Source organism: Crinia signifera, chromosome 2 (genome assembly GCF_055691185.1).
Source record: "Crinia signifera chromosome 2, ASM5569118v1, whole genome shotgun sequence".
Classification (NCBI taxonomy): domain Eukaryota; kingdom Metazoa; phylum Chordata; class Amphibia; order Anura; family Myobatrachidae; genus Crinia; species Crinia signifera.
The window spans coordinates 169,028,161-169,053,997 of record NC_139218.1 but is presented as its reverse complement, the minus strand read 5'-3'; the positions used below and the strand labels follow the sequence as shown (position 1 = coordinate 169,053,997).

The 25,837-nt window shown below is 45.6% G+C and overlaps 1 protein-coding gene across 5 annotated transcripts in view; it reads left to right on the top strand.

Annotated features, from left to right (window-relative positions):
* Window positions 1-25,837, top strand: part of LOC146060207 (choline/ethanolaminephosphotransferase 1-like) — a 552,072-nt gene that overhangs the window by 328,893 nt on the left and 197,342 nt on the right. For all 5 annotated transcript variants that reach the window (XR_014470393.1, XM_083173192.1, XM_083173191.1 and 2 more), the window contains one exon: window positions 14,787-14,945. Coding sequence is in view for 4 of the 5 variants with exons in the window: in XM_083173192.1 (XP_083029318.1) it covers window positions 14,787-14,945 (159 nt within the window). In the remaining variant the exon portion in view is untranslated. The remainder of the gene's footprint in view (window positions 1-14,786; window positions 14,946-25,837) is intronic.

The window sequence follows — 25,837 nt, the reverse complement described above, 5'->3', positions numbered from 1 at the left end:
GGCATTTGCCCTCCCCCTCGGCAACAGGCATTTACCCTCCTCCCTCAGCAACAGACATCCCCCCCACCCCACTCGGCAACATGCATTCCCCCCCCCCACTTTGCAACAGGAATTTGCCATCCCCCCTTGGCAACAGGCATTTGCTCTCCCCCTCGGCAACAGGCATTTGCCCTCCCCCTCGGCAACAGGCATTTGCCCTTCTTCCCTCGGCATTGAGCATGAAGGCCCTGGCATTGAGCATGAAGGCCCTGGCATTGAGCATGAAGGCCCTGGCAATTAACATGTAGGTAGGCAGCATTTATATGGCATAATATGTAATAGCCATGAAGCTGTGTGGTATATGTAATGGGCATTACCTTGTATTTGGAATAACGTGTAATGGGCATTAGAGTCTGTGGCATAATGTATAATTTGCATGCAGTATACTATGTAATGGGTGTGTGATGTACAGTATAATAGGCATTGCAGTGTAAGTTTTTGGTGAGCGCCTTTGGCACGCACTGTCCCTCTTGTCCCATTTTTTTTTTTTTATTGTTGAACCCTGGCATGATGTGTAATGGAAATTATGCCATGTGGTATATTATGGGTGTGTGATGTGTAATAGGCATTATGGTGTAATTTTTTGGCGCACACTGTCCATGTTGTCCCTATTTTTTTCCAGTCATAGCATAACGTGTAATGGGCATCACGGTGTATGGCATAATGTATAATGGGCATCACGGTGTATGGCATAATGTATAATGGGCATCACAGTGTTTGGCATAATGTGTTATGGGCATCACAGTGTGTGGCATAACGTGTAATGTGCATCAGTGTGTGACGTTACCACAGCCAGTTTAGTATAGGTAGTCCATTTTGTGCTACCATAATAAGAGAGATCTATCTATCTATCTATCTATCTATCTATATAGATCTCGCATCATTTTGCCCTTTAAAATTAAAATGTGCCTTCCTAACTGAAAAATGTGCCCTCACGATTGAAAAATGTGCCCTCCCCATGGTCAGCACCCTGCCCTAAAAAATGTATAGGATGAACACTACCTATACCTGCACAAGTCATTAAAAATATATCTCCTGTGCTTATTCCAACCATAACTAAAATCTGTAATCTCTCTCTTGCTACTGGTACTTTTCCTTCTCTGCTCAAACATGCAGTGATCATCCCATTCTAAAAAAACACAATTCTGACCCTAACTCTCTCTCTAACTTTCGTCCTATCTCTCAGCTCCCATTTCTCTCCAAGCTACTGGAGAGACTTGTCTACTCTCGCCTCACAAACTTTCTTAACGCTCACACCCTATTAGACCCGCTTCAGTCAGGCTTTTCGCTCTCAACACTCCACTGAGACAGCACTGACTAAAGTGTTGAATGATCTGGTAACTACTAAGTCTAAAGGCCATTACTCACTACTTATTCTTCTAGATCTTTCTGCTACATTTGACACTGTGGATCACACTCTTCTCTTACAAACACTACACTCACTAGGTCTTAATGATACAGTCCTTTCCTGGTTCACATCTTACCTATCTGAACGCTTTTTCTGTGTTCGCTTCTCTGAGTCTACTTCCTCTTCAATACCTCTGTCAGTCGAAGTTCAGCAAGGCTCAGTCTTAGGTCCTCTGCTTTTCTCAATCTATACTTCCTCTCTTGGCAAACTAATCTGCTTTTTTGGATTTCAGTATCACTTATATGTGGATGATACTCATATCTATCCATCAACCCCAGAGTTGTCACCAGTGGTTTTGGGCCGAGTCTCTGAATGTCAATCTGCCATCTCATCTTGGATGTCTTCTCGCCAACTCAAACTTAATATTTCCAAAACGGAATTACTTATATTCCCGCCAACTAAGAACAGTTACCATCCTGACATCTCCATCGCTGTTGATAACTCGACAATCCACCCTACCCCACAAGCTCGTTGCTTAGGGGTCATCCTCGACTCTGAACTGTCCTTTCTTCCCCACATTTAATCTGTCTCCAAATCATGTTACATGCATCTAAAAAACATATCCAAAATATGACCCTGTCTCACACAAGACACTACCAAATCTCCTATCCATGCACTCATCATATCCCGCATTGATTATTGCAATAGTCTTCTAACTGGTCTTCCCAAGAACAGACTCTCTCCACTGCAATCCATTTTAAATGCTGCTGCTAGGCTGATCTTCCTTGCAAGGTGCTCATCGTCTGCTGATCTGCTCTGCCAGTCCCTTCATTGGTTGCCTGTATCTTACCGTATTCAAAATAAAACACTTCTACTAGCATATAAAGCTATTAACCATACTGCACCAGCTTATATCTCTTTACTTATCACAAAATATCTCCCATCTTGACCACTCCGCTCTGCACATGATCTGGGTCTCTCTTTTGCACCGAATACTAGCTCCCATTCACTATTACAGGACTTTCATTGGGCTGCTCCCATCCTATGGAATGCCCTTCCATGCACAATAAGACTCTCCACTAGCCTCCAAACCTTCAAGTGTTCCCTGAAAACTCACCTCTTTAGGCAAGCCTATCATATTTAAGGTCTACACGCATAACCCTCTGAGGCACTTATGAGGCATTTATTTTGCACATATAGCTTCCCTTCTGGACTTTTAACTTGGTGGGACTGCTCTGCTATTGCTGATGCCTGTCATTGTGTTTCCCTCCTATATTCCTATAGATTGTAAGCTTGCAGCAGGGCCCTCTAACCTCCAAGTCTGTCTGTCGTTACCCAGTTTGTTTTATCACTGTCTACCATTGTAACAAAGGAATCTGCTGCGCTATATAAGAAACTGTAAATAAATAAGTGCAGCAGCCAGCTCCGTCCAAAGAACCCAGTGCGCAGGACCCACCATAAATACCCCTTAAATATGTTATGTAACTGTAACATAATACTTATTATTCAATGTTTGCCGACTGGATAATAGGTGCTGTTTAGTTTTATTATATTATCATGTGTGGGATTGATTTATATAAATTTACAAGGTAAACAGAACTGAATATTTGCAGAACATTACATCTCATGTGTGAGATTGATTTATATAAATTCTCGAGGTAAACAGAACTGAATATCTGCAGAGCATTGCATCTCATGTGTGGGAATGAGTTATATAAATTCTTGGGGTAAACAGAACTGAATATCTGCAGAGCAGTACATCTCATGTGTGGGATTGATTTATATAAATTCTCGAGGTAAACAGAACTAAATATCTGTATTGTGTATTCACAACAGTACCTTCCAAGTTATCTGGCATATCTACTCTGGCCTGTGTGTAGGGAGGAATAGGGCAGCAGAGTATAACACCTCAGGTGCTGGATGTACTTAGCTGCTTTGGTAATTAATCATTCTGCACACTGCTTTAGATATCAGGAATGTCTTATTGACAAATTTTATTTTGCAATTTAAATAGTAAAACTCTGTTGCCTATGTGAAGGGAGGAACATCTTACAACTCTTAATGATACATGGTATCTTGGAATGCATGGGTGTTTATGTAAGCCACTTTTATTACCATTCATTGTAGTAGGGGGGTTGGGGATTGGGTGGAAAGAGTCCAATTAATGAGTGCACATGCATTTAAAGATCACTACGTAGGCTGTGGGCCATATAGCAGTGGCGTAACTGGAAATTTTGCTCCCCCCTGCCCAAAAAAATTTAACACCCCCCCCCCTTCCCCCGAAGTAAAACATATATATATATATATATATATATATATATATATATATATATATATATATATATATATTGGTACTTATGTAATTTCTGGTGTCAGCGCAGGAGTATTTTGTGTTCCCGGCTGTGACCGTGGTGGACCAGTTGAAGGTGCTGGATAGTTGAACGCTGGAGGTCTGATGACGGACATAAACAGGGGGATCAGGGCACAGCAAACCAGAGTGTTGGCGGAGACCAGAAACAGAGGCGCGGAGTCTAACCTGCCAGCGGTATTCACCAGGGAGCCCCGCAAGGAGCTTTGGACTTAGCTGCGTCTGACAGGCAGGTCGCGGCCCCCTGCCCTGGTCCTCTGGACGCAGGCTGGGACTCGGGAGACTGGACCCTGGAATGGCCTTGGGAGACCAGGGTGACGGGTGGCAGTCTGGGAACTGCAGGAGGGACGACTGGGAGTGTCGACAGGGGTGGACACAGGGAGTGTACACAGGTGTGCTGACTGGATAGTCTCTGTGGAGCACAATGGCCGATAGTCAACCCAGGTGTTGACGGGGACTGTCGACAGGATCAGGACAAGATGGCATAAGTCTCTGATGGTGATAGCTGGCTTAAGAGCCAGACAGGTGCCCAGCGAGACACCTGTTACTCGACTGCAGAGATGGTATAGCAGGAGTCTTCTGGAGATGGAATGAACCAGGTAATCAACAGCAGCTGGAGAATCGCTGGAAGCAGGGACACCGGTAAGCCTGGATATCCTGGAGCCTTGGAAACTTTCTCTGAACACCGGAGAACTCTGGAGCAGGTAAAGCAATTGTTCAAGGCAAGGAATGAAGGCCCAGGGCCTGAGTTATATCCCCCTTGCCTTTCTGTGATTGGCTGCCAGCCGCAGCACTAATCAACACTGGGGAGAGACAGGCACACCTGATTACTGCACAGGTGTGTGTGGATCAGGGATCAGGCTGCAGAACTCAGGGAAGTTCACTGGAGACTTAATCATTGGGAATGCAGGGCAGCTGCAACAGCAGCAGCTAGGAGCAAACAGGCATAGAAACTGACTGAACCAAGTCAGGTTCATGACATCTGGACTCCCGTTTTTCGTATGAGACCGCGTCCCTGCGCTCACCACGCTTCGGGCACGGTGGCTCGCTGCGCTCGCCACACTATATAAAATCAACTCCATGCGTAGTTGGATAGTAGGGGTATGAAAAAATGGGGTGCATAGATATCAGTGTTGTTGAAGATAGGAGTGTGTGTAATATAAGAGTAATTTAGATGTTTACACTTCCAGTTTTGAAAGGGGGTGTTCCCTGGTACTGGCATATAAGGCTTGCATTTTGGATTTATGGTTGCACGCTGATGGAGACAGGAGAGGGGGTCTTGATAAAGGTCTTGGAGAGACCAAAATGTTGACCACCAAACCCACTGTCATGATTTGATTGTTTCTCACGTTATGATATTAAAGTGCAAAAAGAAAAAGAAGACCGGTGAGTGCGTCTGTTTTCGGACATTTTGTTGTATTACCTGGAGTACCTACTAAGTAGGCCTTCTGGACTGACACCCCGGCTGTTGTATAAAAGGAGGAGAGTGCTTTCCAATGTGGATGGATATATATATATATATATATAAAAGAGTCCAAGAGACCGGCACACTCCACGGCAATAAGTATCGTAGTAGCCAGGTGCCTGCACAAATGGTAGGTACTCCACGGGGGTGAGAGCGGCACTCGCAGCATAAGAAGACACGATGAGATATTTGGTTCAAACAAACCAAATATGTTTGAACCAAATATCTCATCATGTCTTCTTATGCTGCGAGTGCCGCTCTCACCCCCGTGGAGTGTGTATGTATGTATGTGTGTATATATATATATATATATATATATATATATATATATATATATATATATATATATATATATATATATATATATATATATATATATATATATATATATATATATATATATATATATATAGGCAAAGAAGAATCCGGCACTCCACGGGTGTATAAAGATAATACTTGCTCCGGTGCCTTCCCAGGTCGTAGACCAAATGTAGCATAGATGGCAAATAGGCGTCACTCGGAGACTGGATACAAATTCAAAACTTTATTGTGTGGTGACCGACACCAGTGTTTCGAGCTAAACTGCTCGTCCTCAGGGTACCCTATTTGCCATCTATGCTATATATATATATATATATATATATATAGCGTCACAGGATTTCCAAGACCCGGAGCGTACTGCTTCGAAACGGGAAATAAAAGCATTTGAAAAGCTGCTGCAGTGCCGTGCTGATTTTCTGCCCGCCGGGAAAAAATTCGAGAGAAAATTAATGAACACTGGCACTTGGTAGCCAGTGACCCCATATTATCAAAAGAGCTCAGCCTGCCCCCGAGATTTGCATATCGTAGAGGCCCTAACCTCAGGGATATGCTGGTCAAGACTGCCACAAACCCCACCGTATCTTCCAAATTTAATTGGCTTAAACTAAAGAAGGGTACGTTCAAGTGTGGCAGCTGTGTGAACTGTCAGTTCCTGGTTACTGGGACAAAATTCACCAATCCCTCAGATGGGGAGACCTTCAATATTAAATACCGCCTGGACTGTAACAGCAAATTTGTTATATATGCTCTGCAGTGTCCCTGCAAATTGGTCTATGTGGGCAAGACCACCCGCATGCTTAAAGAGAGGCTGAACCAACATAGATCGTCCATAAAGAAGAGTACCAGTCCAGATGTGATACACAGTGATTTGAAGAACTTACCTGTTGCGAGACACTTTCTCAATAAATCCCATAAAGTCATGGATCTGAAATGTACTATACTAGACCACATCCCTCCCCTCAAATATGGCGGGGACAGGGAAAGGATGTTACTCCAGCGGGAGCTCTCGTGGATTTTCAGACTGAACTGCCTTGCACCCTTGGGTCTCAATGAAGACTTTAAAATGGGTTGTTTCCTGTGACTTATGATTCCCTTTATTTTATTTTATATGTCTTTCCTGTATTGCTGTGATGGTTCTTGCTAACTCTGGGCACCGCTGAGTGCTCAGGGATCAGATGTATGCGCTGCCGTGCGCTTTTCTACCTACTATGATGTGCTGATGTGTTATTTGCGGTACTTTTTTCCCTAATTTATGGTACAGGTGTTGACACCGCCGTGTCTCGTCAGTTTTGAGGCAATATATACAATAGAGGTGTTGACACCGCTATGTGTCGTCAGTTTATTTCAACATGTGTTTTTTGCTTTAACACATGGCTATGTGCATCAATGTCGTCAGTTTTGAGGTGTTGACACCGCTGTGTGTCGTCAGTTTATTTCAATATGTGTTTTTTGCTTTAACACATGGCTATGTGCACAATTAACGACCCTGCCCTTTGTTTGACACTGTACATCCATGCTTCCCTGTATTATGCTGTACCCTGGGGTCAACCAGCCTGACACATGGACACAACATGATACGCTACTATCCACTTGATATGACAGCGCCAACGCAGCATCTATGATCTTCCCCTTACGGCCCGCAGCATCACCCTTCCCCTCTCCTTCAGCAACAATGAGTGCCCAGCGGCTCAGCTGTACAAGTAGTGACAGCAGCCGCATCGCACACATGATGCGCATGGAACCCCAGAGACAGCCGCATCTAGGCTGATTATGCTCTGGAGTTTCCCATTCAGTTGCATCACAGAGCCCCTCCCCCCCGCCTTCCCAGCTGTCACTCAATGGAGATGACGAGCCAGGTCAGTGGAGGTCTGGTTGACCTCATTTACATGTTTTTTGGCGCAATTTTATGGTATATATGTTTGCTCTGCTGCAGTGTGCTTCACCTCTGATGAAAACTGCTCACATGCAGTTGAAACGGCTGTCAGGTCGGCAGCTGTCTCTTTGTGCAATGATGTAATTGCAATAAACCCTTTTTTTCTTCACCTACTACCGTGTGCCGGCTCCAATCCTTTCTGCGAGGGGGTAAGTGCTTTCTATTAACCACATTATGTGCCTGGCACCGGAACAGTTTTATCTTTAACCAGAGTGCCAACCTGAGAACCCAACTGTCTATATATATATATATATATATATATATATATATATATATATATATATATATATACATATATATAGCATTCCTTTTATGCCGGCACTCCAATTATTCAAACAGCTTGATCGGTGCACTCCACGATACAAATACAGGACTCCAATAATGAGAGGCACACAATCCAGGTAACTTGTCACATCAAGTGTATTAAGGCAGCTTCACATCAAGCGCTTTCGGGGGATGCAACCCCCGATTTCAGGATGACAGCCCCAACAGACAGAAAAGTGTAATCAATACTCCCACGCCCCAAACACAAATAAATAGAGACACTAATTACTCACCTGTCCAAGCGCGCGGCATTCAGAGCTGCACGATCTCTGGCAGGAAGCACAGTCACTCACTTCCTGTGAGCGCGTCAGGAACTGTGTCTGGAACGCATCTCCTGCGCTCCAGACTCGCACTTCCGTGTTCCAGCAGGTTGGAGGCGCGGCATCCTCCGCAAGTTCGAGCTGTTTTTTTCTGTTGCCGCTGCTGGGACAAGGAGAGCTAGAACAACAGAACACAAGCATGATTAAGACTATGAGCCCATAACCATAACATCAAGTGACAATACATTAACAAATATACATACAAAAATGTAGAAAAAATATATACATGAAAAATACATGAAAAAGACAAGAAATACTATGCACAATGTCGGCTGCAATCCATAGAGCCCTAACATGCCACAGTGGAATCCTCCACTGGGGCTGGCCATTAACTGACTATGCCAATGTACATACAAAAGTAGCAATACTCAATGGGGAATTAAACAATCACAATAAGGTCAGATTAAGTAAGACTGTTCCAATTAATCTGGCCACCTGGTTTAGTGGTCCCCAACCTCAGAATCCATTGGGTCTCCTCAATAAGCAATTTTTTTGCCCTATCCCCACCCCTGATATTTTGTGGGACCTGGTCCATGATAAAGTATTTAAGGGATGAAAGTGGATTGTTTAAAGTGACGTGGGACCGGTTGGTCCACATCTTTTCCTTTCAGACTCAGGTCAATAGAGGACCTGTGGGCCGCCATTCTCTCTTTAAACTTGCGTGTGGTTTGCCCTACATACCAAAGGCCGCATGGGCAAATGATGGCATACACTACATATGTAGAGGAGCAAGTGAGGACAGATCTAATGTCATACTTCTTGTTGCAATGGGGATGTGTAAAATCTTTACATTTGATAATGTACTCGTCCGTTGCCCCCTCTTACGCAAATGTGTATATGTTCGCACAGGAACAGGACCTCTTCTTCAGGGACCAGGCCATTTGGGGACACGTCATGCTGTACCTTCGTTACATAGATGACGTGTTCCTCATTTGGACGGGGGGCGAGGAGGGGTTCCTGGACCTGATGCGGGACATTAATTCGAGTAGTGCTTACATCAAATTTACTTTTGAATATAGTGAGTGTAAGGCCAATTTCCTTGATGTGACCGTGGAGATCAAGGAAGGGATTATTTGTACCAGCAGATTTTCAAAAAGTACCGATAGAAACACCCTCTTACGGGCCACAAGCCATCATCCCCCTTCCCTGAAGAAGGGGTTGCCCCTGTCACAAATGCTGAGAGTGGCGCGGTTGACTAGTGACAGGGAGAAACTATCTACTGAATTAGACCAGATGGTCGATAGGTTTTTGGTAAGAGGGTATGATAGAAATCTGCTTCTGACACAAAAACAACAGGTGTTAGACATGGATCCAGACCTTCTGTGGAGTCCTAAACAGAAACAGAAGGAAAAATTGATTCCGTGGGTCCATGAATTTTCTGTGTCCAGTCCGATTGTTTGTAGGGCATCTCGAGCACTATGGCCCATCATTCGGATGGACACAGAGCTACCTGGCCTCAAGGAACATAGACCACTCCTAGCGTACACCAGGGGTAGGAACCTGAGGGACCGTCTGGTCCATGCAGATATCTCGGGTTTCTCTGAAACAATACCGCCCAATGTTTACTTTAAACCCCCGGGGTGTTACAGCTGTGGTACCTGCATAACTTGCAAGTACATTATCACATGTAAAGATTTTACACAGCCCCATTGCAACAAGAAGTATGACATTAGATCTGTCCTCACTTGCTCCTCTACATATGTAGTGTATGCCATCATTTGCCCATGCGGCCTTTGGTATGTAGGGCAAACAACACGCAAGTTTAAAGAGAGAATGGCGGCCCACAGGTCCTCTATTGATCTGAGTCTGAAAGGAAAAGATGTGGACCAACCGGTCCCACGTCACTTTAAACAAATGGGGCATCCACTTTCATCCCTTAAATACTTTATCATGGACCAGGTCCCACAAAATATCAGGGGTGGGGATAGGGCAAAAAAATTGCTTATTAAGGAGACCCAATGGATTCTGAGGTTGGGGACCACTAAACCAGGTGGACTCAACGATAAGATTAATTGGAACAGTCTTACTTAATCTGACCTTATTGTGATGGTTTAATTCCCCATTGAGTATTGCTACTTTTGTATGTACATTGGCATAGTCAGTTAATGGCCAGCCCCAGTGGAGGATTCCACTGTGGCATGTTAGGGCTCTATGGATTGCAGCCGACTTTGTGCATAGTATTTCTTGTCTTTTTCATGTATATATTTTTTCTACATTTTTGTATGTATATTTGTTAATGTATTGTCACTTGATGTTATGGTTATGGGCTCATAGTCTTAATCATGCTTGTGTTCTGTTGTTCTAGCTCTCCTTGTCCCAGCAGCGGCAACAGAAAAAGCAGCTTGAACTTGCGGAGGATGCCGCGCCTCCAACCTGCTGGAACGCGGAAGTGCGAGTCTGGAGTGCAGGAGATGCGTTCCAGACACAGTTCCTGACGCGCTCACAGGAAGTTAGTGACTGTGCTTCCTGCCGGAGATCGTGCAGCTCTGAATGCCGCGCGCTTGGACAGGTGAGTAATTAGTGTCTCTATTTATTTGTATTTGGGGCGTGGGAGTATTGATTACACTTTTCTGTCTGTTGGGGCTGAAGACGGGGGTTGCATCCCCCGAAAGCGCTTGATGTGAAGCTGCCTTAATACACTTGATGTGACAAGTTACCTGGATTGTGTGCCTCTCATTATTGGAGTCATATATATATATATATATATATATATATAATGTGTGTGTGTAACTGCATGAAATGCCGGCACTCCCTGGACAGGATTCCCTCTGTTGGGATGCCGGCCTCAGTTTTCTGACTGCCGACATCCCCACTGCTATATTATATTTATATATTTCAATGTGTGGGACAGGGCAAACACTAATTTAGAAAAGGGGGGAGGCACTGTGCTGAATCATGTCTAAAGGGCAGTGATTGGTGCAGTCTGGAGGTTAGGTGGAGGGGGGGCAGTGGGATGGGGTAAGTTGGCTGATTGGGGAGGGAAGGGGGCAAGGTAGCAGGTTGATAGACACTGGGGTGGTGGGGAACTACTGGGATGGAAAAGTGGGGGGTTAGTGAGGTAGTATTCTGGGGAAAGGAGATTGTTACACTGACCTGGAGATTGGTTGTCTGGCTTACATACTTTGCAGCTCTGCATGTACACTCAGTCCGCAGCCCCTCAGCGCCAGATGCAGCCAGATGCAGCTGCTAGGATCAGGGTGTTGGTATGATTCTGCAGTCATGCCTCTCCATGGTGTGAGGCCCGTGAATGTTGCCAGCCCCAGCGCCTGCTCAGCCTCAGCTCAAAGATCTCCGTAGGCTGGACTCTGCCTTGCTCTCAGACACTTTTGCAGAGAGCCGATCAGTGTTTGGGGGAGAGAAATGAACACCGCCTGAGGAGGAGTGAGCCTAGCCAAGCTATCACCTGTCTAGTATGTATAAGGGAGCCGATCAGCGGCGCTGCATGTAGCCGATCACTGCTGGGGAGGGGGTACTGTAATAATGCTCCCTCTGCACCAAGTGACTGACTGGCTGCTGAGGGAGCCGTGGATGCCGGCCGTGTACTCATGCTGAATGCCGGGGGACTGTAGATGTGGGTGTAGTGCGGCTCTGTCCCTAGTGTAGCCACTGGACTCCCTCCCATCCATCTCAGACCAGGGGTTAGTTCATTCGCATAGCGTAGGATGGCGGAGGAAGGGGGTGCGGTGTTCAGCAGTGCAGCATCCATAAAGTGACAGCGCGGCGGCAGCAGGAAGCCAGCGGTCAAGATGCGGCTGGGGGTGTATAATTGTGGGGTCACTGAAAGGAGGATTGTTGCCTCCGGCTGCGCCCCGGTGGAGTTGGCTCCCCCCCGCCACCGCGGGGGCTGCGGAGGCTTAGTTATGCCACTGCCATATAGGCTGTGTAGCTGTGTGCATAATAGATTTGAAGTGTATCATTTTTTAAGTGCGGCATAATTGAAACATAACTGCAGTGTTATACTAGTGTTACACTGAAGTGAAACAAAAGGACAGAAAACAACAACTCAGAAAACCAGACTGCTTTGAGTGAGCTCACTCTATCCTCACAGCCATACTACCCCTGGCTGCTTAATTTGGCTATTCATCCATAATATCACCATTTTTACATCTGCAAACAACTTTTACTATCACTATTAATGCTTGTATTTGCACTGTCAGTTTTGAGAATGCACAGCAGTACATCTATTGACTTCACCTCTCATGCAGTGTCCCCCAACATTTTATTCTTGGTCCTCTTCTTCTCTATCTCCACATGTCCTCTCTGGGTGAGCTCATTTGCTCACTCAACTTCCACTATCACATCTATGGCTGATAATACTGAAATCTACCTTCTCTTCTGATCTCTCTCTCTATGGGCGGTATTCAATGAGCCTGATTCGCCAGGTTTTTATGGCGAATTTGTGCTGTTTGGCGAATTTCTGTCAAAACGGTGAATCGCCCTATTCAATGACCACATGGCGAATACATTTGAAGGTTTTTTTCGCCATGATTCACCGAGTAGCAATCGCTATCTTTTTATGGTGAAGTGGAATGTGAACTTTTAAAATAAAGTGTTTTGTTTTTTACATTTGGTGTAAAAAAATCAGGAATTTTATTCTGAGGAGGGGCATGCTATTTTTATTCATGTGCTGTAAGCACATGGATATATATTTAATTTTAAAAATAATATTTTTTTTTTTTTTTTTTTACACAGCATCCAGCAGGTGGCGCCAGAGCGGAGCCGCTCATTACATATTCATATATTCACTGCACGATCATTACGATCCTGTGTAGTGAATATACGCTCGCCTGCTGGCACCCCCGGGGGGGCAGCCTGTGCTGCCTGGCACCCGGGGAGCACACCTAACCCCCCACAAAGGTCTGGGCTAGGCAGAGAGACTACCATCTCTCTGCCTGGCACCATCCTGAGGCTCCCTGCGGCAATCGCCGCAGGAGCTCATATTCGCCAGTCAGGGGCTTGCTGCCCCTGACTCGTTGAATACCGGAGCCCGCCGGCTCCGGAACGTGGCGAATGTGCAGCGAATCCAAAAAAGGATTCGCTGCACCTCGCAGGTATTCACATTGAATACCGCCCTATATCTTCACTCATTTCTCCAACTGTCTCTCTTCTGTCTACTCTTGGATGACCCAGTGCTTTCTTTGACTTAAAATATCAAAGACTAAGCTGACCTCTTCCCACCCTCTTGCATAAAACCCGACCATCTCTCATCCTAACCTTCCGTTTATGCCCACTTCTACCCCTTCTGTGTCACCCCTGTCTGTCTAACCCTCCCCTTTAGAATGTAAGCTCTCACGAGCAGGGCCCTCTCTCCTCATGTGCCTTTCTATGAATATATAAACCTCTGCCACCCTGATAATTGCTTCAGTGTCCTGTCACCTGATGCAACTATTCATATTAACCGACGCTGATGGGATGGGGGCAGCGGCTCAGCCTGGGGATCCCAGGGATGTCATTGCCTGTCCTGGAGACAATGTGGCAGCAGAGGTGGCACAGCCTATGGATCCTGGCAGGACCTGCATCACACTGGCATGACCCAGGGATCACCTCACCCCCCCCCCCCCTTACACACAGGATTTCTGGCCTGCAGCCCAACACCCCACCACCCCACCCCCCAGCGGGCAACATTGATTCTCCCCAGCCTCATTGATTCTCCACCGCACCTTCACCCCACGCTGGCCTCCCCTACAGGAAGATGGCTCCTCAAATGGCTGCCTTATGTAACCCTGTGTCTCCCATGTGATAACTGTACTGTCTCTGCTATAATCTGTGCTGTTCTTGCTCATACTGTTACCTACCTGGCTGCTGCAACTACCAGTGGCGCCGCTGATGGCTGCCTAGGTGCTGTGCAGCTCGGCATGTATGTGTTCCCCGCATGTAATGTCTTAACAAATGGATGTAATGCCCATCCCTGCTCGATGCTGCACTGTAATCCACAAAACTTTCCTAGTGTGCTCAAGCACACATGGCCAATAAAGTTGATTCTGATTCTGTTACTTGTCCTAAGCTGCTTTGTGATGTAATTCATTATGTGTTTTTGCTCATAACTATTCTCTGTAAAGCACTGCGGAATTTGTGTGCGCTATATAAGAACCTGTTAATAAAATAAATATGTTGATATATTTTTTTTTATTTTTTTTTTGGGGGGGGGGGGATTTTTCTGTCCTCTATATCCTTGATTATGTTCTCTCAAATGCACACTGTATTTGTATTGTCTTTTCTAACAAATAAAGAAAAAAAAATTATACAAAAAAACATCAAAGGTCTTTTTGAGTATTTCCATGGAAGATAAGGTCTAACGCATGATTCTAATGTGGCTTATAAGGCATGTAGCACTAGCTACCGTGAGCCACTAGTGCTATGACCTCAAGTGATAGGATGAGGCCTTCAGAATGTTCTGCAGAACAGTCAAGGTGCATCTTTGTGTCTTTCAAACATCTGCCTGGGTAGAACAAAGTACATCAGCTACTTTTATTATATAGACAAACTTTTTTTCTCATTATGTGTTATCATCTCAAAGTAGATTACATTAATCATTCTTTGTAGTGTAAAGCTAATGGGAAGCAGTTCATGATCACATGATTGTGAATGTAACATTACTCTAAAGAGAAAATGAGCATTGTTTGTAGGAATATACTTATGTCTAGCTTATTATGTTTGTTTTTTTGCAGGGTACAAGTGTACTGTCTCCAATGCTACATATTGGCAGTGTCATTGTCCTAGCCACTATGATTCACAAGAAATCTGCTATACAGCTGTTTGAAAAGCATCCGTGCCTTTACATTCTTGCATTTGGATTTGTTTCTGCAAAGGTGACAAACAAATTAGTGGTAAGCATTTTTTAAAGCTTAGTTTTTATAATCACTACGGAATACATTTTTGTGTAGTTTATATTGTATGTCTTTCAAGTTACAATTTTATGGTACAACATGGAAGAATACACTGCAAGATTCAAATGCAGCCTTTAATAGGGATGCAATTATCTGTATATAAAAAACCTAACTTCTCACCTCTATGGGGAGTATTCAATGAGTTATTTCTCCATGTGCAGCAAATCCTGTTTAGGATTCGCTCTACATTCGCAGGGTTCCAGAGGGCTGCAGAATTAACTGCCAGCCCTCCCTGTCACCCTATTCAAAGCCGCAGGGGCTCACAGCCCCTGATGGTGAATTTCAACCCCTGCGGCGAAAGCAGCAGGGAGCCAGGGAGATGTAAGCCTCCCTGCCTGCCCCAGAATTTGTGGGGGAGAAGGAGGGTTCCCGGGGACATAGGCAGCAGAAGCTGCCCCCCGTAGAGCTGGCAGGGGAGCCCCTTCACTGGTCCCACTCGTAATAAGCCGGGACCAGTGTGAAGTGAATAGATGAATATTTCATGAGTGGCTCCCGGCCCCCTGCTGGCGAATGTGTAAAAAAAATGATGGTACTTGTTTCCTAGCACGGCCACAATCGCGGGCATCGTGTGTCATTTTTAGTGGTATACGACGCGACCGACGCGATGCCCCCGATTTTCCCATTGAAATGCATTGAAAACAGTGAAAATCGTGTCGGTCGCGTCGTATGCGGCTAAAAAAGGCTTAAATGGTGCAGACGCGATGCCCATGATTTCCCCATAGGAAACAATGTTAAATGGCTCAATGTACCCGCGATGCCCCCGATTTCCCATAGGGAACAATGTTAAATGACTCAATTTCACCAAATCATCATAGGGACCAATGGTAAATGGCCCAGAAACCCCCCAAAACACCCCTGAACAGTGAAATTTTCCCCCAAAAGTATTTTACGCCACCCCACGATCAACGCGAACCCGAAGCGTAGCGAGCCCGCGAGGGGCGGCGGTACGCGGCCTCCAACCTTTTCATACCCCCACTATCCACGTCGGCGTGGAGTCGAGAATAGAATAGTGTGGCGAGCGCAGCGAGCCCGAAGCGTGGCGAGCGGACGCGGATACCTTCACAGGTAAACGCGTCCCTTCGCGGGCTTCACAGGTATCCGCGTCCCCTCGCGGGGCTCGCTGCGCTCGCCACGCTTCGGGCTCGGTGGCTCGATGCGCTCGCCACACTATTCTATTCTCAACTCCACGCCGACGTGGATAGTGGGGGTATGAAAAGGTCGGAGGACGTGTACCGCCGCACCTCGTGGGCTCGCAGCGCTCGCCACGCTTTGGGTTCGCGTTGATCGTGGGGTGGCGTAAAATACTTTTGGGGGGACATTTCACTGTTCCGGGGTGTTTTGGGGGGTTTCTGGGCCATTTACCATTGTTTCCTATGGGAAATCGTGGGCATCGCGGCTAAATTGAGGCATTTAACATTGTTCCCTATGGGGAAATCGCGGGCATCGCGGCCATCGCACCCGATTTTTTTAGTGCATGTGATGGCCGCGATGCCCACGATTTTCCCTTATGATGCCCACGATCATGATCGTTGTGGCCGTGCTAGGAAACAAGTACCAAATTTATATATATATATATATATATATATATATATATATATATATATATATATATATATATATATATATATATATATATATACTGGGGGTAAGGATGGAAGAGGGTTGGAGGAGATTTTAGAGGAGGAGATTTTAAACTAAGCAATGGGGGGGGGGGGATAGCTAGATACTATGGGACCCATAGTGAGAATAGTAAGATTGGGATCAAGAATCAATTTGGGGGAGGAGGAGGGGGGAGGACATAGTTACAGTCAGTGTCCGGGGTACTAATAAGGGTAATATTGTGGGTAATTCTTGGGGTGCTCCCGGAATATTATGTAATAACAGTAATCTTACCTCATTACAGCTCTTAAGTACATATGACCTTAGGGTATGGGAAGGAGTTAATGACATAGGAAGAAGTTTCAAAACTGTAAAGTAGGTCGGACAGTGGGAATGGTGGGGAGGCCTGTAGAGAGTCTACTAAGGGGGAGGTGGGTACGAGGAAGTTAGTAAGGAATACAAATAAGTCCAGACGAGAAATTCAACACAATGTTAGAGACGCAAATAAAAATAAACATAAATTAAAATGCCTACTGGCTAATGCAAGAAGCTTAGCAGGTAAAATTGGGGAACTCGAAACTGGTCACTAGGGACGATTATGACATTATTGGTATTACAGAAACATGGTGTAACGAGTCGCACAATTGGGCATTATACAGTACATGGAGGGATACACACTCTACAGAAAAGACAGGGAAAATAGAAAGGGCGGGGGGGGGGGGTGGGTGCCTACTGTATATGTAAAAAATAACTTAACATCGTGTGAGAAAGAAATGAGCACAGGCACAGAGGAAGACTACACGGAGGCCATGTGGGCAGAGATAACCGACAGAAACAAAAAAACGAATAACATAATTTTAATAGGGATATGCTATAGACCAGGGGTGGCCAACCGGTCAGAGGTAAAGAGCTGAAAAATATCGGTAGTCAAGCTAAAGAGCCGACATCATGCACGCGCCGAAGGAGCATGTGCCAAAAAAGGGGCGTAGTCTATTTTGACCCCATGGGTGGGTGTGATACAAATATGCCTCCAATAGTGCAGTGCCATATATACATATGCCCCCAATAGTGCCAGATACACATATGCTCCCCTCACGGTGCCGGGTATGCCCCTACAGTGCCAGAAAGCTGGTATGCCCCCACAGTGCCAAAAAGCTGGTATGCCCCCACAGTGCCAAAAAGCTGGTATGCCCCCACAGTGCCACCAACTGCTATGCCCCCACAGTGCCACCAACTGCTATGCCCCCACAGTGCCACCAACTGCTATGCCCCCACAGTGCAAATTTCCCAGCAGCAGCACACACCGTTGTTGCTGCTGCTGCCGGGCGGGGAAAGGATAGTCTGGCGTCCAAAGCGTAGAAATAGCTAAGCGCTGGAAATTAGTCCCTGCTGCCGTCTAAAGGGGATACTCAACCCCTCTTAAAAAAGAAAAACAATAAATACAGATGTAGACGGCGCAAAGGGACACTATGGATACTAGGTTCAAAGAATTCAGTATAAATTTATTTTCTAATATAATATTTCATACACTTTTAAAAATGAGATCACCGGCCGGCGTAATTTAGCATAAAATACACTAAAATCAATCACATGAAAAAATCACATAACAAAAACATCTAAACTATGCATATTGGTCACTTTCTGCTGCAGCAATTTATAGCACAATCAAGTAATTATTCAGATACTTTTATATATATCCACACTCTGGGCCTTATTTTGGTTCATTCTTTCTGACAAAATCCTTCTTAGATGGACAAAACCATGTGCACTGCAGGGGGGGGGGGGGGCAGATGTAACATGTGCAGAGAGAATTAGATTTGGTTGAGTAATTTTGTTTCTGTGCAGGGCAAATACTGACTGCTTTATGTTTACACTGCAATATAGATCTTACTTTGAAGTAAAACCCCACCCAAATCTAATTCTCTCTGCACATGTTACATCTGCCCCACCTGCAGTGCACATGGTTTTGCCCATCTAAGAAGGATTTTGTCAGAAAGAATGAACCAAAATAAGGCCCTCTGTCTGTCTTTCCTGTTTAGAATGCAGACAGAGATCAAAACAAAACATTTTTCCTGCAGGCTTTTTAGATTTGGTTAGGCATATAAAGGGTTAGCTCTTGTTAAGCAGTGGTTAATTGCAGTCAGTGCAATATTTGTTTTTAAACTGTAGAGGTTTGTGCCTCTCAGAATTCACACTTCAAGTGCAAGCAAATTGCTGGATATTGTATGTCTAAAAAAGTACGTGCTGCACGTACTTTTTAGACTACATCTGAAATTTAACATTACAAACATGGGTTCATCGCATGCATCCAAGTGCACATCTCATAGCAAGCTGGAAGAAAAATTGTGTAAAACCATTGTACAGACAAAAACGCATAGCACAGTACAATTGTAGCGTCTGTGGGCACCTTTAGTAAGTTTATGTGACATATAAGCAGAGAAAAGGATTATACTTATGCTCCGTGGCTGTTCATTTTGTAATCCACAGGGAGGGAGGTACTTGCTCAGTTACCCACGCCGTGAGCGGGTCCTCGGCTGCTCCATTTCACTTGGTCAGCCTCTTTGGGAACACTCAGCTCCGGCCTCCGGGTCTCTCTCAAACGGCGGCGTCTCACGTGTAGGTGATGAGGGACTCCTGGGTGACGTGTTTCCCCGCCTCTTAGGACATCAGCGGCTTCATCAGATGACGTATGCATGTACTGTCCCTGGTATTTATCCGGGCATGCGCCGCCTCTGTGGGCGTGTGTTATGTTTAATCACCAGCATCTCTGGGTTTCTTTTTTGCACATTCACATTGGTTACAAAACCAAGCCTCGTTCTGGTGTCCGTTATTGTTTCCTGCTATGTTTTATTATTAGCGTGGATTTTAAGACTTAATCGTCTGTTTATTTGCCTTCATGCACTTTCATTTTGTACCTATATCTAGCAGTCTAAAATACACATTTAAAAAAAACGGACTTTGGTCATTGATCTTTTGATAGATCCCATATATATGTCGCATATATATGTCGCCACTATTCATCTAGTCTACTATAACTACTCAATTAATGTACTTATATTCGCGCATAATGGATGGGGAAAGAAAGGAGACCACCCACCATGCGCAAATTTTATTTGGACCATGCCCACATCCATGCCGCAGACGTTCTGCACACATGCATCCGGGCATGTCTCCATAATCTATCATTTAAACAATTGTCAGCTTATATGCACATAGGTATGCAACAATATACATATGTGTACATCCGTGAAAAAAAAAAGAAGGGAATTTACACATATGCACATATGTATACATATGCCCATATGCAAAAAGACACAGTATACACGGAAAGCATTACTGTATCATAATACAGTGATCATGCAGTCAGTTTCATCTTAATTGGGAAGTATAGATGGTACTTATGTATTATCTGGGCTGCCGATATTTTGATTGTATGCCTTAACTTAAGACATATAAACAGATGCGATATCGCATCGCATCACATCGCATAGCATACGACCATATCGCATGCGATGCGATGCGATGACCTGATTTTTCCATAGGATTCAATGTTAAAATGGACTGTGTCCATTTTAACATGGAATTCAATGGAAAAAAGGGGTCCTTTTCATGCCCCTACTATCCAAGTGGGCATGGAGATGGATATAAACCTGTGGCGAGCGTAGCGAGCCACCGAGCCCGAAGCGTGGCGAGCGAAGCGACGGTATTATGTGTCCACTCGCGGGGCTCGCCACGCTTCGGGCTCGGTGGCTCGCTACGCTCGCCACAGGTTTATATCCAACTCCATGCCCACTTGGATAGTAGGGGTATGAAAAGGACCATTTTAACATTGAATCCTATGGAAAAATCGGGTCCATCGCATCGCATGCGATATGGTCGGATGCGATGCGATGGACCTGATTTCAAAATCGGCAGCCCAGTTAGTACATAAGTAACGTACAGATTTATAAATTTGGGGAATTTAAACATATATATAATAAAATGCAGAATATAAACAAATATGTTTTTTTTTTTCCTTTTTTTTTATATCATGCGTATTGGATTAGATGAGGATATATCTGGATCTTTTGCAAATACCATCTACCATTCTTCTTGAGTCTTAAAACCACCTCTGGAATGTGGTGAGAGGAAGGGAAAAAAAGAGAAGTATGGGGGAGGGGATGGGGGGAAGGGAGGATATTTTTGGATAGACGGAAATAAAAACAAAGGAAAAGGAGGGTTTTTTTTTTGTTTCTACTAAATCTCCTATACAAGGATTACCAATTAAAATGATGGAATGGGTATAGAGAATTGGAAGTGGAAGGGAAAGAAACACGATGGAAACCCATACTTAGTATATATGTAAGGGGAAATTAACTCTATGGTTAGTAATTCCATAAATGCAAATTATGTGTGGGTTGATCTCAAACTTCAGGTGGAATAGCAGCAGGAAAACTCATTATGTCCTTTGTTCATTATTCTTCTTATTTTTATTTATATTTCTTACATGGGGGGGTAGTTAGATGTTATTAAGTTCAATGGTGTCATTTAGACCGTTGGGGACCATCGTTCCTAGCTGGAATATCCAGTATGCTTCTCTTCTACAGATTAATCCAAATCTGTCTCCCCCTCTTTGTGTCGGTTTTATATGCTCTATTGCTCTAATGCGTACGTTTTTAATGCATTGCTGTTGACAGTGGGATATGTGTTTTGATAGGGGGTGGGTTCTTATTCCCCCCCAGTATGTTGTGCCTGTGTTCCATGTACCGAGTATGCAAACTCCTCGTGGTTCGGCCAACATACTGGAGGCCACACCCACAATCTATCAGATAGATGACGTAATAGGACTTACAGTTCAAAAATGATTTTATTTTATGGGTACTCTTTACCTAGCACGGCGCCCACGATTTTGATCGTGGGCATCGCAGGTAAAAAAATTGCGGGCATCGCGGCCATTGAATGCACTAAAAATCGGGTGCGACGCGCCCGACGCGATGCCCGCGATTTCCTATAGGGATCAATGTTAAATTTCTCAATTGACCCGATTTTACTGTTCAATGCCTCAATGGACCCGATTTTTCCATAGGAAACCATGTTAAATGGCCCACAGAGGCCAAATAGCCACCCTGAAGTGTGAAATGGCCCCCACAATTGTTAACGCCACCCCACGATCAACGTCAACCTGAAGCGTGGCGAGCGGCGGCGGTACGCGTCCTACGACCTTTTCATACCCCCACTATCCACGTCGGCGTGGAGTTGAGAATAGAATAGTGTGGCGAGCGCAGCGAGCCACCGAGCCCGAAGCGTGGCGAGCGGACGCGGATACCTTCACAGGTAAACGCGCCCCTTCGCGGGCTTCACAGGTATCCGCGTCCCCTCGCGGGGCTCGCTGCACTCGCCACACTATTCTATTCTCAACTCCACGCCGACGCCAAAGTTCCTTGCGGGGCTCCCTGGTGAATACCGCTGGCAGGTTAGACTCCGCGCCCCTGTTCCTGGTCTCCGTCAACTCTCTGGTTCGCTGTGCCCTGATCTCCCCGTGTATGTCCTACATCAAACCTTCTGCCTTTGGCTCTCCAGCGCCCTCCACTGGTCCACCACGGTCACAGCCGGGAACACAGAACCGGCCTGCGCTGACAGTTTGTTCAAGAACGATGGACTCGGCTCAAGACCCCAGTGTGGGACCAGCGGTCATCCAAAATGTTACCGCCCGAATAGAGACTCAGGAAGCCACTCAGCAGCGAGTGATAAAATTCCTTCAAGAGGTATCCAATCGATTGGACACATTACAGCAATCATTGCCGACTCCTGTGTCAACCGTCCAGGGGAATCTGTCTTCACCCGCTGCTTCACCTTCTCGTCTCCTGCTACCAGTTCCCAGCAAATATGACGGCGATCCAAAACTCTGCCGGGGGGTTATCAACTAATGTCAGATCCAGTTTGAACTTCTTCCACAAAATTTCCCTACCGCCAGAATCAAGATAGCCTACATTGTCTCCCTGCTAACTGGCTCCGCCCTCAATTGGGTATCACCGTTATGGGAGAGATCTGATCCCCTGTTGTCAGACTATGGCAAGTTCTTACAGACTTTCCGCCGTATATTTGATGTACCTGGACGCTCTACTTCTGCATCCACAGATTTACTACAGGTCAAACAAGGGTCCCGATCCATGGGACAATATGTGATCCAGTTCCAGACTTTGGCCTCTGAGTTACAATGGAATAACGAAGCTCTGACAGCCGCGTTCTGGTTAGGGGTATCAGACCGCATTAAAGACGAACTGGCCACCGCGATCTTCCTGATTCCTTGGAAGACTTAATCTCCTTGTGTGTAAAGATTGATCTCCGCCTCCGAGAAAGAGGTCTAGAGAAACAAAAGAAGTTAATTCCCAAGTTTACTCCCCGAGTACGCTCAGAGTCCCCTGCGAGTGAAGAACCAATGCAAATAGGTAGATCACGCCTGACTCCTGAGGAACGTTCCCGTCGACAGCGCAACAAATTATGCATCTATTGTGCTGCTCCCAGTCACTTCATCAATGATTGTCCCGAGCGGTCGGGAAACTTCAAGGCCTAACCTGTAACGGAGGAGTTAGGTTAGGTCATGTTTCAAAGTCTCCTCCCTGTACTGACTTTACCCTTCCAGTGTCCCTAGAGACCCCTGCTGGACTTAGATCAAGCTCCGCCTTGGTCGACTCCGGGTCGGCAGGGAATTTCATTTCTCAACACCTTGTTACCAAGTTACAAATTCCCGTGATGCCTCTACATCCTTATCTCATTGTCACAGCAGTGGATGGCAGTAAAATTCCGGGCAGTGAGGTACATGCCTGTACCAAACCGGTTCTGCTAAAAGTGGGCACATTACATCAAGAGCACATTAAATTTTTTGTCATTCCTAAAGCGTCTTATGATATTGTGTTGGGTCTTCCTTGGCTCAGGCTCCACAACCCCACCATCAACTGGTCGCTTTTACAATTAGAGCAATGGAGTCATCATTGTCATCAGCATTGCATTAATCCTGTGATACCTGTGCGCTCTGCTGTTGCCACCTCTTTGCCTGGTCTCCCCGAAGTTTACAGAGACTTTGCTGATGTGTTCTGCGAACAATCAGCTGACACACTGCCGCCCCACCGTCAGTGGGATTGTCCAATTGACCTCCTCCCCGGGAAGTCCCCTCCCAAGGGACGCACGTACCCATTATCGGTCCCCGAGACTCAAGCCATGTCAACATATATTCGTGAGAACTTACAGAAAGGGTTCATCAGGCCCTCAAAGTCCCCAGCGGGCGCAGGATTCTTTTTTGTAAAAAAAAAAGATGGTGGTCTGCGACCTTGTATTGATTACAGAGGGCTAAATAACATTACAGTCAAAAACAGCTATCCACTCCCCTTGATTACAGAATTATTCGATCGAGTGAAAGGTGCCACCGTCTTCACCAAGCTGGACCTCCGTGGGGCATACAACCTGATACGTATCCGCAAGGGTGATGAGTGGAAGACTGCATTCAATACGAGGGATGGTCACTACGAGTATTTAGTGATGCCCTTCGGCCTCTGCAATGCCCCAGCTGTCTTTCAACAATTCGTTAATGAGGTCTTCCGGGACATGCTGTACGTCTGTCTTGTGGTCTATTATTCTCCAGAGATTTACATTCACATCGCTCCCAAGTCAAAGAGGTCCTCCTCCGTCTCAGAAAAAATCAACTCTACGGCAAGATTTCCAAATGTACATTTGAGGTATCCTCTGTCCCATTTCTAGGATACATAATTTCCGGGTCACAACTGAGCATGGATCCTGAGAAATTGGAAGCCATCACTGGGTGGTCTCAACCCACCACATTGAAAGCCGTCCAACGCTTTATCGGCTTCGCCAACTATTACCGAAAATTCATTCGGGGTTTCTCCACTCTGATTGCTCCTATTACTGCTCTCCCCCGCAAGGGTGTCAACCCGTCTGTCTGGTCCCCAGAGGCCTTGTCTGCATTCCAGTTACTGAAACAGTCATTCATCTCTGCACCCATCCTGTCCCAGCCCGATATGGAACGACCTTTTTCTTTAGAAGTCGATGCCTCTAACATAGGGGTAGGTGCAGTATTGTCCCAGACATCCGAGGATGGGAAGCAGCATCCCTGCGGTTTTTTCTCACGCAAATTCTTACCAGCAGAGAGAAACTACTCCATAGGCGACCAGGAGTTACTGGCTATCAAATTAGCACTCGAAGAATGGAGGTATCTCCTGGAAGGAGCCAAGTTTCCAGTTATCATATACACTGATCATAAGAATCTCCTGTACTTACAATCGGCTCAGTGTATGAATCCTCGTCAGGCCCGGTGGTCTTTATTCTTCTCCAGGTTTTCTTTAAAGATCTTGTACCGTCCTGGTTCTCAAAACGTGAAGGCTGATGCCTTATCCCGCTCCATGGAAGAGGATCCTCTGGTACCAGAAAATCATCCCATCATTGATCCCATCGCATTTGCTCCCACGCAACTTTCTCCTGTACCCCCTCCTGGCAAAACTCTCGTACCCCCTGAGCTCCGCCAAGGACTGCTGTCCTGGGCTCACAAGTCCTTGTTCTCCGGACACCCTGGCGTCCAGGGCACGCTTGAAATCCTTCAACGATCTTACTGGTGGCCCCAGATAAGAAAAGACGTCAAAGACTTTGTGGCATCGTGTACTGTTTGTACCCAGCATAAAACCCCTCGTCAAATCCCTGCTGGGAAACTTTACCCCTTATCCATCCCAACGCGTCCATGGACGCACATCTCAATGGACTTCATCACAGAGTTACCCAAATCCCAAGAATACAACACCGTCTGGGTGGTAGTTGACCGTTTTTCAAAGATGGCCCGATTCATACCCCTCTCCGGGTTACCCTCCGCTCCTAGTTTGGCGCAGTTTGGCGCAGTTATTTGTACAGCACATCTTCAAAAGCCATGGCCTGCCTACAGAAATCGTCTCTGACCGAGGAGTGCAATTTGTGGCACGTTTTTTGCGTGTAAACTGATTTTTTTATTTTTGAAATGTAATTTCATGGCTGTTCATGTTCTTTGAGGGCAGATTACTCTGGAACCAAACGTTCCAGTTTCACTGGACCAAAATCATTCAAAGCCCACTCAAAAGTTCTTCAATATGATACTCATGTAAATGGGTCAGTTGCTTCCGAAGATATAGCCGGTTAAATGAGATAACTGGTTAAAGGGGGACTAGGCTAGTGTAAAAGGGGCCAGACTGGTAATGCATTTTCTGGTGTGAAAGGGG